Source organism: Heptranchias perlo, chromosome 34 (genome assembly GCF_035084215.1).
Source record: "Heptranchias perlo isolate sHepPer1 chromosome 34, sHepPer1.hap1, whole genome shotgun sequence".
NCBI classification, from domain to species: Eukaryota; Metazoa; Chordata; class Chondrichthyes; order Hexanchiformes; family Hexanchidae; genus Heptranchias; species Heptranchias perlo.
Window position 1 is genome coordinate 3,223,158 of NC_090358.1, and position 13,392 is coordinate 3,236,549.

General features: G+C 52.9%; 1 protein-coding gene across 1 annotated transcript in view; it reads left to right on the plus strand.

The window, feature by feature from the left end:
- Positions 1-1,472: 1,472 nt before the first annotated feature.
- The window catches only part of LOC137301712 (eukaryotic translation initiation factor 3 subunit J-like), a 30,805-nt gene continuing 18,885 nt past the window's right edge, over positions 1,473-13,392 (plus strand). The window contains exons 1-3 of the mRNA XM_067971295.1: positions 1,473-1,578; positions 1,718-1,800; positions 12,841-12,886. Of these exons, the coding sequence (XP_067827396.1) occupies positions 1,557-1,578; positions 1,718-1,800; positions 12,841-12,886 (151 nt within the window). The 5' untranslated portion in view covers positions 1,473-1,556. The remainder of the gene's footprint in view (positions 1,579-1,717; positions 1,801-12,840; positions 12,887-13,392) is intronic.

A 13,392-nucleotide genomic window follows, 5' to 3' on the forward strand; every position in this document is an offset into this window, starting at 1 on the left:
TGTTCGGGGGGTTGGTGTGTTTGTGTTGGGGGGGGGGGTTGGTGTGTGTGTGTTGGGGGGGGGGGGTTGGGTGTGTGTGTTGGGGGGGGGGGTTGGTGTGTGGGATGTTTGGGGGGGGGGGTGGGTGGTGTGTGTGTGTTTGGGGGGGGGGGGTTGGTGTGTGTGTGTTGGGGGGGGGGGTTGGTGTGTGTGTTTGGGGGGGGGGGGGGTTGGTGTGTGTGTGTTTGGGGGGGTTGGTGTGTGTGTGTTTGGGGGGGGGGTTGGTGTGTGTGTGTTTTGGGGGGGGGGGGGTTGGTGTGTGTGTGTTTGGGGGGGGGGGTTGGTGTGTGTGTGTTTGGGGGGGGGGGTTGGTGTGTGTGTGTTTGGGGGGGGGGTTGGTGTGTGTGTGCTGGGGGGGGGGGTTGGTGTGTGTGTGTTGGGGGGGGGGGGTTGGTGTGTTTGTGTTTGGGGGGGGGGTTGGTGTGTGTGTGTTTGGGGGGGGGGGTTGGTGTGTGTGTGTTTGGGGGGGGGGGGTTGGTGTGTGTGTGTTGGGGGGGGGTTGGTGTGTGTGTGTTTGGGGGGGGGGGTTGGTGTGTGTGTGTGTGGGGGGGGGGTTGGTGTGTGTGTGTTTGGGGGGGGGGGTTGGTGTGTTTGTGTTTGGGGGGGGGGGGTTGGTGTGTGTGTGTTTGTGTTCGGGGGGTTGGTGTGTGGGATGTTTGGGGGGGTGTGTGTGTGTTTGTGTTCGGGGGGTTGGTGTGTGGGATGTTTGGGGGGGGGTTGGTGTGTGGGATGTTTGGGGGGGGGTGGTGTGTGTGTGTGTTTGGGGGAGGGGGGTTGGTGTGTGTGTGTTTGGGGGGGGGGTTGGTGTGTGTGTGTTTGGGGGGGGGGTTGGTGTGTGTGTGTTTGGGGGGGGGGGTTGGTGTGTGTGTGTGTTTGGGGGGGGGGTTGGTGTGTGTGTGTTTGGGGGGGGGGAGTTGGTGTGTGTGTGTTTGGGGGGGGGGTTGGTGTGTGTGTGTGTTTGGGGGGGGGGGGGTTGGTGTGTGTGTGTTTGGGGGGGGGGTTGGTGTGTGGGAAGTTTGGGGGGGGGGGTTGGTGTGTGTGTGTTTGGGGGGGGGGGGGTTGGTGTGTGTGTGTTTGGGGGGGGAGTTGGTGTGTGTGTGTTTGGGGGGGGGGTTGGTGTGTGTGTGTTTGGGGGGGGGTTGGTGTGTGTGTGTGTTTGGGGGGGGGGTTGGTGTGTGTGTGTTTGGGGGGGGGTTGGTGTGTGTGTGTTGGGGGGGGGGGGGTTGGTGTGTGTGTGTTGGGGGGGGGGGGTTGGTGTGTGTGTGTTGGGGGGGGGGGGTTGGTGTGTGTGTGTTGGGGGGGGGGGGTTGGTGTGTGTGTGTTGGGGGGGGGGGGTTGGTGTGTGTGTGTTTGGGGGGGGGGTTGGTGTGTGTGTGTTTGGGGGGGGGGGTGGTTGGGGGTGTACAGGAAGCTGTAATGTGTTTCCACTGAGGGTATTGCGCAGACACGTGGTCCTCCCAGCTCAGTCCTCCGCGATCCCACAATTCCGCGGCGTGACTGAGCGGGCGGCGGCAGCGATGGCGGAGTCGGACGGCTGGGGTGAGCGCGTTTGTGTCTTGGGTTCGGATTTTAATGTCGCTGTGAGTTGAGTGGCGCTTTTTTTTTTCACCGCCCTCCTCTCCCCTTTCTCTCTCCACTTCCCCGGTCTCCCTAACGACTGGCTTCGACTCTCTTGCAGACGCCGATGATTTCGAGGCCCGGGAGGCGACGGCGTTGAGCGTGGACCGATGGGAAGGCGAGGACGAGGAGGAGGATGTGAAGGTAAAAAAACAAACAAGAAGGCCCGGCCTCATCAGTGATGAAAGGCTAGAAACTACCAGGCTCGGCCTAGCCTCCTACACTCACTTGAACCCCGCATTTTATTAATCCATGTTGGCTCTGGGTGTGTATTATTGGTTGGGGCATAGGGGAAGGTGTCTGGATGGAAGAAGGGGGAGGGTGTGTGGGGGAGAGGGAGGGGGAGGGTGTGTGAGTGAGGGAGGGTGGGGGAGAGGGAGGGGGAGGGTGTGTGAGGGAGGGTGGGGGAGGGAATGTGAGGGGGGGAAGAGGGAGGGAATGTGAGGAGGGGGGAAGAGGGTGAGGGAGGGGGAGGGAATGTGAGGGGGGGCGTGGGCGGAGGGGAGAGAGAGGGGAAGGGGGCGTGGGCGGAGGGAGAGAGAGGGGGAAGGGGGCGTGGGCGGAGGGGAGAGAGAGGGGGAAGGGGGCGTGGGCGGAGGGGAGAGAGAGGGGAAGGGGGCGTGGGCGGAGGGGAGAGAGAGGGGGAAGGGGGCGTGGGCGGAGGGGAGAGAGAGGGGGAAGGGGGCGTGGGCGGAGGGGAGAGAGAGGGGGAAGGGGGCGTGGGCGGAGGGGAGAGAGAGGGGAAGGGGGCGTGGGCGGAGGGGAGAGAGAGGGGGAAGGGGGCGTGGGCGGAGGGAGAGAGAGGGGAAGGGGGCGTGGGCGGAGGGGAGAGAGAGGGGGAAGGGGGCGTGGGCGGAGGGGAGAGAGAGGGGAAGGGGGCGTGGGCGGAGGGGAGAGAGAGGGGGAAGGGGCGTGGGCGGAGGGGAGAGAGAGGGGGAAGGGGGCGTGGGCGGAGGGGAGAGAGAGGGGAAGGGGGCGTGGGCGGAGGGAGAGAGAGGGGGAAGGGGGCGTGGGCGGAGGGGAGAGAGAGGGGGAAGGGGGCGTGGGCGGAGGGGAGAGAGAGGGGAAGGGGGCGTGGGCGGAGGGGAGAGAGAGGGGGAAGGGGCGTGGGCGGAGGGGAGAGAGAGGGGGAAGGGGGCGTGGGCGGAGGGGAGAGAGAGGGGGAAGGGGGCGTGGGCGGAGGGGAGAGAGAGGGGGAAGGGGGCGTGGGCGGAGGGGAGAGAGAGGGGGAAGGGGGCGTGGGCGGAGGGGAGAGAGAGGGGGAAGGGGGCGTGGGCGGAGGGGAGAGAGAGGGGGAAGGGGGCGTGGGCGGAGGGGAGAGAGAGGGGGAAGGGGGCGTGGGCGGAGGGGAGAGAGAGGGGAAGGGGGCGTGGGCGGAGGGGAGAGAGAGGGGGAAGGGGGCGTGGGCGGAGGGGAGAGAGAGGGGGAAGGGGGCGTGGGCGGAGGGGAGAGAGAGGGGGAAGGGGGCGTGGGCGGAGGGGAGAGAGAGGGGGAAGGGGGCGTGGGCGGAGGGGAGAGAGAGGGGGAAGGGGGCGTGGGCGGAGGGGAGAGAGAGGGGGAAGGGGGCGTGGGCGGAGGGGAGAGAGAGGGGGAAGGGGGCGTGGGCGGAGGGGAGAGAGAGGGGGAAGGGGGCGTGGGCGGAGGGGAGAGAGAGGGGGAAGGGGGCGTGGGCGGAGGGGAGAGAGAGGGGGAAGGGGCGTGGGCGGAGGGGAGAGAGAGGGGGAAGGGGGCGTGGGCGGAGGGGAGAGAGAGGGGAAGGGGGCGTGGGCGGAGGGGAGAGAGAGGGGGAAGGGGCGTGGGCGGAGGGGAGAGAGAGGGGGAAGGGGGCGTGGGCGGAGGGGAGAGAGAGGGGGAAGGGGGCGTGGGCGGAGGGGAGAGAGAGGGGAAGGGGCGTGGGCGGAGGGGAGAGAGAGGGGGAAGGGGGCGTGGGCGGAGGGGAGAGAGAGGGGGAAGGGGGCGTGGGCGGAGGGGAGAGAGAGGGGGAAGGGGCGTGGGCGGAGGGGAGAGAGAGGGGGAAGGGGCGTGGGCGGAGGGGAGAGAGAGGGGGAAGGGGGCGTGGGCGGAGGGAGAGAGAGGGGGAAGGGGGCGTGGGCGGAGGGGAGAGAGAGGGGGAAGGGGGCGTGGGCGGAGGGGAGAGAGAGGGGGAAGGGGCGTGGGCGGAGGGGAGAGAGAGGGGGAAGGGGGCGTTGGGCGGAGGGGAGAGAGAGGGGGAAGGGGGCGTGGGCGGAGGGGAGAGAGAGGGGAAGGGGGCGTGGGCGGAGGGGAGAGAGAGGGGGAAGGGGGCGTGGGCGGAGGGGAGAGAGAGGGGGAAGGGGGCGTGGGCGGAGGGGAGAGAGAGGGGGAAGGGGGCGTGGGCGGAGGGAGAGAGAGGGGGAAGGGGGCGTGGGCGGAGGGGAGAGAGAGGGGGAAGGGGGCGTGGGCGGAGGGGAGAGAGAGGGGGAAGGGGGCGTGGGCGGAGGGGAGAGAGAGGGGGAAGGGGGCGTGGGCGGAGGGGAGAGAGAGGGGGAAGGGGGCGTGGGCGGAGGGGAGAGAGAGGGGGAAGGGGGCGTGGGCGGAGGGGAGAGAGAGGGGAAGGGGGCGTGGGCGGAGGGGAGAGAGAGGGGGAAGGGGGCGTGGGCGGAGGGGAGAGAGAGGGGGAAGGGGGCGTGGGCGGAGGGGAGAGAGAGGGGGAAGGGGGCGTGGGCGGAGGGAGAGAGAGGGGGAAGGGGGCGTGGGCGGGAGGGAGAGAGAGGGGGAAGGGGGCGTGGGCGGAGGGGAGAGAGAGGGGGAAGGGGGCGTGGGCGGAGGGGAGAGAGAGGGGGAAGGGGGCGTGGGCGGAGGGGAGAGAGAGGGGGAAGGGGGCGTGGGCGGAGGGGAGAGAGAGGGGGAAGGGGGCGTGGGCGGAGGGGAGAGAGAGGGGGAAGGGGGCGTGGGCGGAGGGGAGAGAGAGGGGGAAGGGGGCGTGGGCGGAGGGGAGAGAGAGGGGGAAGGGGGCGTGGGCGGAGGGGAGAGAGAGGGGGAAGGGGGCGTGGGCGGAGGGGAGAGAGAGGGGGAAGGGGGCGGGTGGGTGAGGGGGAAAGGGTGGGTGGGAAGTCACATGTTCCATGCTATTAGGGGAATGGCAGTGTAATTAAGGAATTTCTTGTATTTTCTTTTAACTGGGTTCTGGTTTTATTTGAGGGATTGAATGTTTAGGTTTGTTGAGATGGTGTGTCATTATTGTACGAGGTTTACTGAGCGTATTAATTCCAAAGTGCTATAGAAAGAAAAAAAATCACATCACTTAGTATCAGATTGTTCCTATCACTATTACATTTCTCCCTGGTGTTACATAACTCTAAGGCAGGGGTGTCATACTTAATTTACATGGCGTGTCTGATATGGCATCCTGGCACTTGGCATGGGCCACATTCAGCAGAAATTATTTGGACACATTGGGGTGGAAATCACTGTGTTTTGGCAGTTTTTTGGGTTTAATGATTTCTGGGCGGGAGGCCCTGCACCTAAACTGCGCTGTGGCAGATTAAATCCCGTTTGTACTAAAACATATTGATCCTTGCTGTTTTTAAGCAGACCTGGTGACTGCCAAGTAGGGTCCTGTTCCTGATCCAGGACCCTTCTGTAAAACGAGTGGGAAACTCGGTGGACTATGCACCGTGCCAGCTCCAACTAGTTTTTTCAATTCCTGCTAGAGGCCACTAAAGAAATGGTAGGGAAAGTTTTTTTTTAAACTTCCCCTTGTGTGGAGCGTGGAGGAGGAGAGCGTTCCTCGCAGCTTCACAGCACTACTGTGGGCAGCTGCCAGCCCATATTCTGCACTCTTGTATCTCACTCCTCTGTGTATTGGAGCTTGTGATGCAAAAGCAGGCCGTGCAGCTCGAATCCGCAGTCTGTTCCCTTGGACCCCATTTGCCCATCAGTGGTAAGAATCTTTCGCTGTTTATTTACGGTAAGGTCCGCAGGTTACACGCATCCCTTTACAGGCTGCTGGCCTCTGCTTCTGCACTCTGGCCGCTGCTCCCACTCACCACGTTGCTGTTGCTGCTGCTCCCGACTCTGCAGGAAATGCTTGGACCCGCGCACACTCCACCCCATTCCCCAGTCCTCTCTTTCCCCCCCCCCCCCCCCCGGACCCAGCCTCGATCTCCCAAAACTCCCCGTCTCCCTCTTCTCCCCCGCCCTGAGCCCCAATCGCCCTGGCGTCCAGTCCCCAGTTTCCATCTCTTGAACCCGAGACCCAATCTGCCAACAACCGTTCCCTAGTCTTCCTCCGCCCCATCTCCGTCCATGTCCCTGACCCCAGTCCCCTGTTACTCTTCCGATTTCACTGAGTGAACCCCCTCCCAATCTCTCTCTCGCCCCCCCCCCCCCCCCCCCCCCCCGGGATGTCCAACGTCCGTCCTGCTCTGCTCCCTAAGCAGGGGCCAGTTCTCTGTACCAGCGGGAGGAGGCACTGACGTCACGGAGCGGGGAAAGGGGGATGTGTGCTACAGCAGAGGAATTTAACGGTGCCGGTCTCCCAGACTAAGAAGCAGAGAGGACTGAGAGCAGGGGGTCGAACCGCGGGCTGGATGGAACTGTTCCGCTGGCTGAATGTTTGACACCCATGCTCTCAGTCCTCTCTCTGACATCTACACTTGTATTGCTGGGTGGTTAAAGTGGATGTATGGTATGTAAATATCATGCGCCCATCATTACTAAAACCATGCTGATAAGAGTCCTGCAATTCAGCGGCACCCAAAATTCTAACGCACTTTACCGTAATCCCAGTGACAACACTGGATGCATTGGACAATATATTGGCAGACAGTCATTCAGTAAAACTGTTCTGGTGATCTGGAATGCAAGAACAAGGTTGAAAAGTTTTATAAATGTCAGCAAAATCAGGAGGTTGAATTACACCCTTAATCTTGTGGTTTTGCTGACTATTATAAACTACTCGAGCTTTGTGTATCATCAGATTGAAACAGGGCCTTGCAATCACTGCTGAACATTTTATTCTTTTATGGTATGTATCACATAGTTTAAATCTTTTGAAAGTGGACGCACCAAACTAGACATGGCATAAAATCATTCTTGGACATTAGTAATGTGCAATGATCGGTGTATGAAACTTGGTACCATAAAACAAAAAGCAGATCCCTCAAATCTCAAATAGAAATAAAACACTCAGCAGGTCAGGCAGCATCTGTGGAGAGAGGAAGGTAGGGTTAACATTTCAGGTCGATGACCTTTCCTCAGACCCTGTACTGCATCCATTTGAGCTGTGAAGAACACATAGAAGTACGATTAAATTTGATCCTTTCAAAATTAGGTTGGTGATTAAATTCTCTCTCTGGTGGTACTGGTGTGAGCAATTTGAGTTGATAAAGAGCATCAAAGGAGTATGTCCCACAACGTTAAAGCATCTGGGAAAAATCACACTTAACCCTGTAACGTCTAAGGATCCTGGAAAGGGTGGATTCTTGAAGTCATCAGATTTCTGAATTTTTCTCCATTTGTTGAGTTACGGGCATGTTATTTCTGTTGTGTGCCAATAAGGCATATTTAAAATAAATCCAGTAAGGAATTCAGGAGAAACGTCTTCACCCAGAGTGGTGAGAATGTGGATCTCGATACCACGTGGAGTGGTTGAGGTGAATAATATAGATGTATTTAAGGGGAGGTTAGATAAGGAAATGAGGGAGAAAGGAATAGAAGGATATGCTGATAGGGTGGGAGGTGGTTCGTGTGGAGTATAAACACTGGCATAGACCAGTTGGGCTGAATGGCCTGTTTCTGCGCTGTAAAATTCAGTATAATTTTCTGCAATAATACCACTGCTATATGGATAGCTGCTGCAGTCTTTTGGAAGTTAGGAAGGGAGTTGCTCGGGAGTATGTCAATATTTGTAAATGTTGCCTACGTAGAGTTTGAAAGCCACTCTATTAGGATAGTGGTGACGATATTTAAACATAGTGACAACACAAATGATGTAGGTGAGATAAGGTGGTTGAGCTGAAAGATAAGAAAGCTAAACCATCACTTAATATTCCCTCTCTTCAGAAGTGTAGATATCCAGTGCTTTGTCGTGCCAAATTGTTGGTTCTAATATGAGATGCTATCTTTGTGGAGGAGCATTAAATGAGCTCCGAAGTATTGTCCTGGTAAGACTTAGTTAGATGTTGGCAAAAATTTTAGAATTTTATTGTCGATAGTGTGGGTTTACTTTGCTGTTAAAACTTTCTGAATTAACTTATCGGTCATCATTGGTGGAACTTTAACTTTTTCTTTGGTCAGCTGGACATCTCACATGCACAGAAACCTATCCATGTCCTTGAGTCTACAAATTAAACCACTGAGAAATCCACATAAGTAAGAGTTTCTGTTTGCCTGGTATGGAGTTGCGACAGAGAGATTCTGCACTTAGCTAACCCCCGACCATTTACGCTCAGATTAGGAAGTACCAGGGGTTATTAGAGGCCTCCAAATGTGTGCATGACTTTAAAAATGTGTAATTACTCTCACACAGCATTGGTAAACTTTTTGTTCATCTGGCTAGTTCAACTATTAGTTTGCAGGGTATCTCGAGCCAAGTGTGAAGAATTCTAGCCCTGTGACAGGTGTCGTCCCCTCCCCCAGGTGAACAAATTTCCTGCACGGGATTGCATTTCCATAGGTGGGACCTAGACGTGGTGACCTGTCACAGAGAGCAGGACAACTGAAAGATTTGTAGATAGAATAAATGATTGTTTCCTAGCACAGCATGTTAGTGAGGTAACTAGGGGTATTCGGGTACTTGATTTAGTTTTTAGTAGTGATCTTGCTGCAGTATCAGACCAGCATGGGGAAAAATACCTGGGCAACGGTGACCACAATATTATCAGATTCAATTTGATCAGCCAACCCAAAGTTGCTGAACATTTAATGCTAGTTCCAGATTTCAAGAGAGCTAAATTTGTAAAGATGGCAGAGGACTTTAATTGAGTGAATTGGGCATCTCTACTAGGCAAGGATATTATCAACACAGAAGAAGAATGGAAAACTTTTAAAACCATCCTAATGCAAAAGGAAGCAGTGTTTGTCCCAGTAGTCAAAGATGGGCACATGGTGAAACAAAGCCAAATTGGCTAACAGTGTGCATGAACGAATCAGACTTGAGCAGAAATACTTCCGGGGCACAGGGAAAGATATCGAGCTCAGCTAAAGGCAATAAAAGCTGCTTTTGGAGTAGCCAATGGGTAATTGGAGAAGATGATAGTGAATAACCGCAATAGCGAATCCTTTTTCAGCTAAGTTAGATGTCAGAGGCCCATTAAGGACTTGAGCTCATCCGAAATTCTGCTACCTGTATCCTAACTTGCACCAAGTCCCGTTCACCCTTCTCCCCTGTGCTCGCTGACCTACGTTGGCTCCTTGTCCGGCATTGCCTCCTATTTTAAAATTCTTATCCCTATCTCTCTAACCTCCTTCAGCCCTGCAACCCTCCGAGATCTCTGCGCTCCTCCAATTCTTGTCTCTTGCCCATTCCTGATTATATCGCTCCACCATTGGCGGCTGTGCGTTCGGCTGCCTAGGCCCCAAGCTCCGCCTCTCCTTAAAACCTACCTCTTTGACAAAGCTTTTGGTCACCTGTCCTAATATCTCCTTATGTGGCTCGGTGTCAAATTTTGCTTGATTGCTCCTGTGAAGCACCTTGGGATGTTCTACATTAAAGGCGCTATGTAAATGCAAGTTGTTGTTGTATAGGACCGTTGAAGGATTCCTCGGGGCAGATTGAGGTGGACTCCAAGGATATGGAAAGTGGTTTTAAATGACTACTTTGCATCAGCCTTCATTCCAGCAGATGATAGTTACAATAATGCAGTGTACAGTTGACTATATAGTTGTGTCACAGTTAACGTCTGTATAGTCCTGGTTGGAATAAGGGGTCCCAAAACAGATCGAGCTGCTGGTCCTGTGGGCATTCACCCGAGGATGCTCAAAGAAGTAGCTGTGCTCAGCAAACCCCCTGCTCATATATTTAACAGCTCACCAGGGCCTGGAACTGTTCTCGTGGGCTGGAGGGAGTTCCACGTGGTGCCAGTATTCCAAAGCAACAGAATCGGGAAATTACAGGCGCATTAGCTTGACTTCAGTTATAGAAAAGTTGTTCGAAGGGATCATTAGTGGGGACACTATGACCTTGACAGAGAAGGGGTTAATACCTTAACATGGCTTCTGGAAAAGGTGGTCTTATCAACCTGGTTGAATTTTTTAGCAAGTTATTGGGTTGGGAGATGGAGGATCCCGGTTGACATCGTATACCTGAATTTTCAAAACACTGTTGACCAAGTGCTATATAATAGGCTATTTAATAAGATGGGATTGATGGGCAGGTATTGGGTTGGATAAGGAACTGGTTGCATTTTCTTGAGCAGAAGGTTGTTATTAACGGCAGTGGTTCTGCGTGAGGACAGGTTATTAGCGGAGTCCCACAGGGATCGATGTTAGGGCCGTTGCTCTTCACAGGATTTATTAATGATTTGGATGAAGGTGTTGGGGGAACTGTTTGTGAATGATAAAGATTTGTGCAGGTGTTAGGATCCCTTAGATGAGAAAAGTAGATTATAAGCTGATCTAGATGCGATGGAGGAAATGGGCCTGCACGTGTATGTCATGCGAACTTAAAACCATCGAGCAGGAGAAAGACTTGTGTGTTATAGTAAATGAATCTAAGGTTCGTGACCAGTACCATGAGGCTATAGCAAAAGCAAATAGAGTATTAGGGTGTATTGCTAAGAAAGTAATACAAAAATCAACAACACTGTCATTTGTATAAGACCTTGGTTAGGCCTCATTTAGAATAGTATGTCAGTTTTGGTCCCCTCACACGGTGGGTGATACAGAAGCCCTGGAAAAAGGCCACTAGATTGATACCTAGTTTAAGGGTCCTTAATTACCACAATAGGCTGAGAGCTGGGTCTTTTTACTTTTGAAACACGCTGACTTCAAAGGGATTTAATGGGAGTCTTTAAAATAATGAAAGGATTAGATTCGTTCCATGTGGATAGTCTGCTTGAGTTAGATAGGTTCGGGAGAACCAGGTTACGTGTATATAGGTTACGTAAGCATAGAACTTGGTTAGATGTCAGGAGGTTTTTCTTTTCACAGAGGGTCCTTGACCTTTGGAACAAGTTGTCGGCTCATGCAGTGAGTGAGGTTTCACTGCAGGCTTTCAAAAGGCAGCTGGTCGAGTTCCCATCTGGCTGACATCACAGCGTATAAAAGGGAGATGGGGTATCAGGCGATGTTACTCCCCCCCCCCCTCTGACTGATCTCCTGGAACTTGTTGAAGGTTGAAGAGGAGTTTCTGAGATTTTTTTCCTGAGTTAGCCTAGGGTTTTTGCCCCTCAGGAAGTGATGTGGCTGCTGGGGAGGGGCGGAGGGTGGCATGGAGTATGGGACAAGCTGAATGGACCAGCTGTTTTTTTTCTTGTTCGTTATTTCCGCACGTTTGTATAAACACCTTTTTATTGCTTGGCTTTTCGCTCCCACGTTTTCTGTTCTGTTTTTAACTTTTCATCTTGCATTATTTTGAACTTGTTAACTTACCATAGAAACTTTTTTATATTCACTTAGCTTTTCTCCAGTACCTCCGGCAATTCACTGTTCATTCTAGGATCCACATCTCTAAATATTGGTCTTTCATAGGCTGAAATCTGGCTCCAAATACTGATTTTTCTTTTCAGCCAGTAATTTTGACTTGATCAAGCCCCGGCTGACGAGTGCTGTTCATTCTAGGATCCACATCTCTAAATATTGGTCTTTCATAGGCTGAAATCTGGCTCCAAATACTGATTTTTCTTTTCAGCCAGTAATTTTGACTTGATCGAGCCCCGGCTGACGAGTGCTCTGAATACTCAAGGTACCTTGACAGCAGCCCCAGGCTCTGTTGATGAAATGCCCTATCTTGGTCGATGCCAGTGTAATGATTAAAAAGTGCAACCAGTATATCTGAAATCCATTTACAATGTTCTGCAGCACCGGTGTGTTCAACCTGCTTTCTTAGGGCCATGTACCTGGCCCTCAAAATCCAGGCTACTCAGTCCTATCTGCACTTTGTATTTCTTGTTCACTGGTTTGTCCTCTTTGAATGTTGTGTGCCTGGAGTTTGGACAGGGCTGTATTTAGCATTATTGCCTCATCGGTGGATTAATCCCAAATTGGAACACCCAAGATCTGTTTATGTTGGTAACCTGAGATCGTAGGATGTTGCAACTCAGAAATGGGCAGTTCAACCCATTGAGTCTGTGCTGGTTCTTTCCTCCACATGAGTCATCTAGTGTAATCCCACTCATTGCTCCCTATACTTTTAATATATGTGTGATGTTTCTGTGTTCATTTTTGGTTGACCTTTATCCCATTGTAAATGTAGGCATCAGAATTTATAATGGATATTGCCTATGTAAACGTAACATTGTGATTACACCCTCATGCCAGTGGTGGTGTTGCAGAGCCTGTTCTGCATTTCCCAACCCCTCTGCCCATACTGTAGAGAAACTCCTATACTCCAACTAACTGCTTCCAAATTGCAGTATGTTTTGCTATTTATTAATATAACTAACGCATTGCCGTACATTTTGCTAAATAATATAACTAACGTATTAATGTAAAAATAAGGACAGAATGTATGATTGAAATTGAATCATGTCTGCACACCCTGGTCCAATTATTCACCCGCTTTGTAATTGGGAGGTGTTGATACCGGCTGGCATTCGAACCCTGCACTATCAACTCGGCCTCTGATTTGTAGGGTGGAGGTTTGTGTCTTTGAATCCCTGATTTTTATAGAATTGTTAGGATGAGGCACGGAGCAGAGTTTAGCAGGTTCTTTAGAGGATGAGATTGGGCAAAAACAGATGGAAATGTGAAACTGGCCTCTCCTCTAGTGGCTGTTTACATGGTGACACCAGCAGAGACTGCGGGGCAGTCCTGATTAGACTTAACCACTTAAAAGTAGGTGAAGAGAGAGGGGCAGCATCAGTACTATCCTACCATAACCCCTCAAATAGGCGCTCTCATTCTCTACAGGCAAGGCTGCAACAAGTGGGGCAAAAAACCCTAAATTAAATCAGTGGTTTTAGGGTGATTTTTATGGCAGCCTTTGTTCTTTTGATGGGAAAGCAACCTGGTTAAATCTAAGGAATGAAGATTAGTAATTGAAATTATTTTTTGTTTCCATAGGACAACTGGGATGATGAGGAGGAAAAGAGAGAACCAGTGAAGCAAGGTAAATGTGAGGATCTTTTTATACTTGGACTGAGATATGATTGCTTTTAGGATTCTGAAGGGACTAGATAATGTAGACCATGACAGGCTGTTTCAAGCTTGTCTAGAACAGCGGAACCAGAGGCCACGGCCTGCGCTTGAAGGGGGGATAAATTCTAAACTAATCTGCGGAATCAATATTTCGGTGAGTGAGTGGTCAATCTGTGGATCAGGCTCCCTAGGGAGACAGTGGAAGCAGAGAGTATAGGTTCATTCGCAAATTAGATAAATTTCTTTCAGAAAATACTATTTTGGGATATAGTATGAGTAATTTGAAACGTGATGTGGTAATTGTATCGTGCTTCGGAGGAATATGTGACTTTGGACCTATGGTTCTCAAACCTCTCCGGCACTGGGGTTCTCTTCGCCTCATGCCTGGGTCTGTTGTAATCAATCTCTATAAATTAGTCTACTATGATTAGTCAACAACTCCATTATCATTGTATCATATCACTACCAGGATGGTAG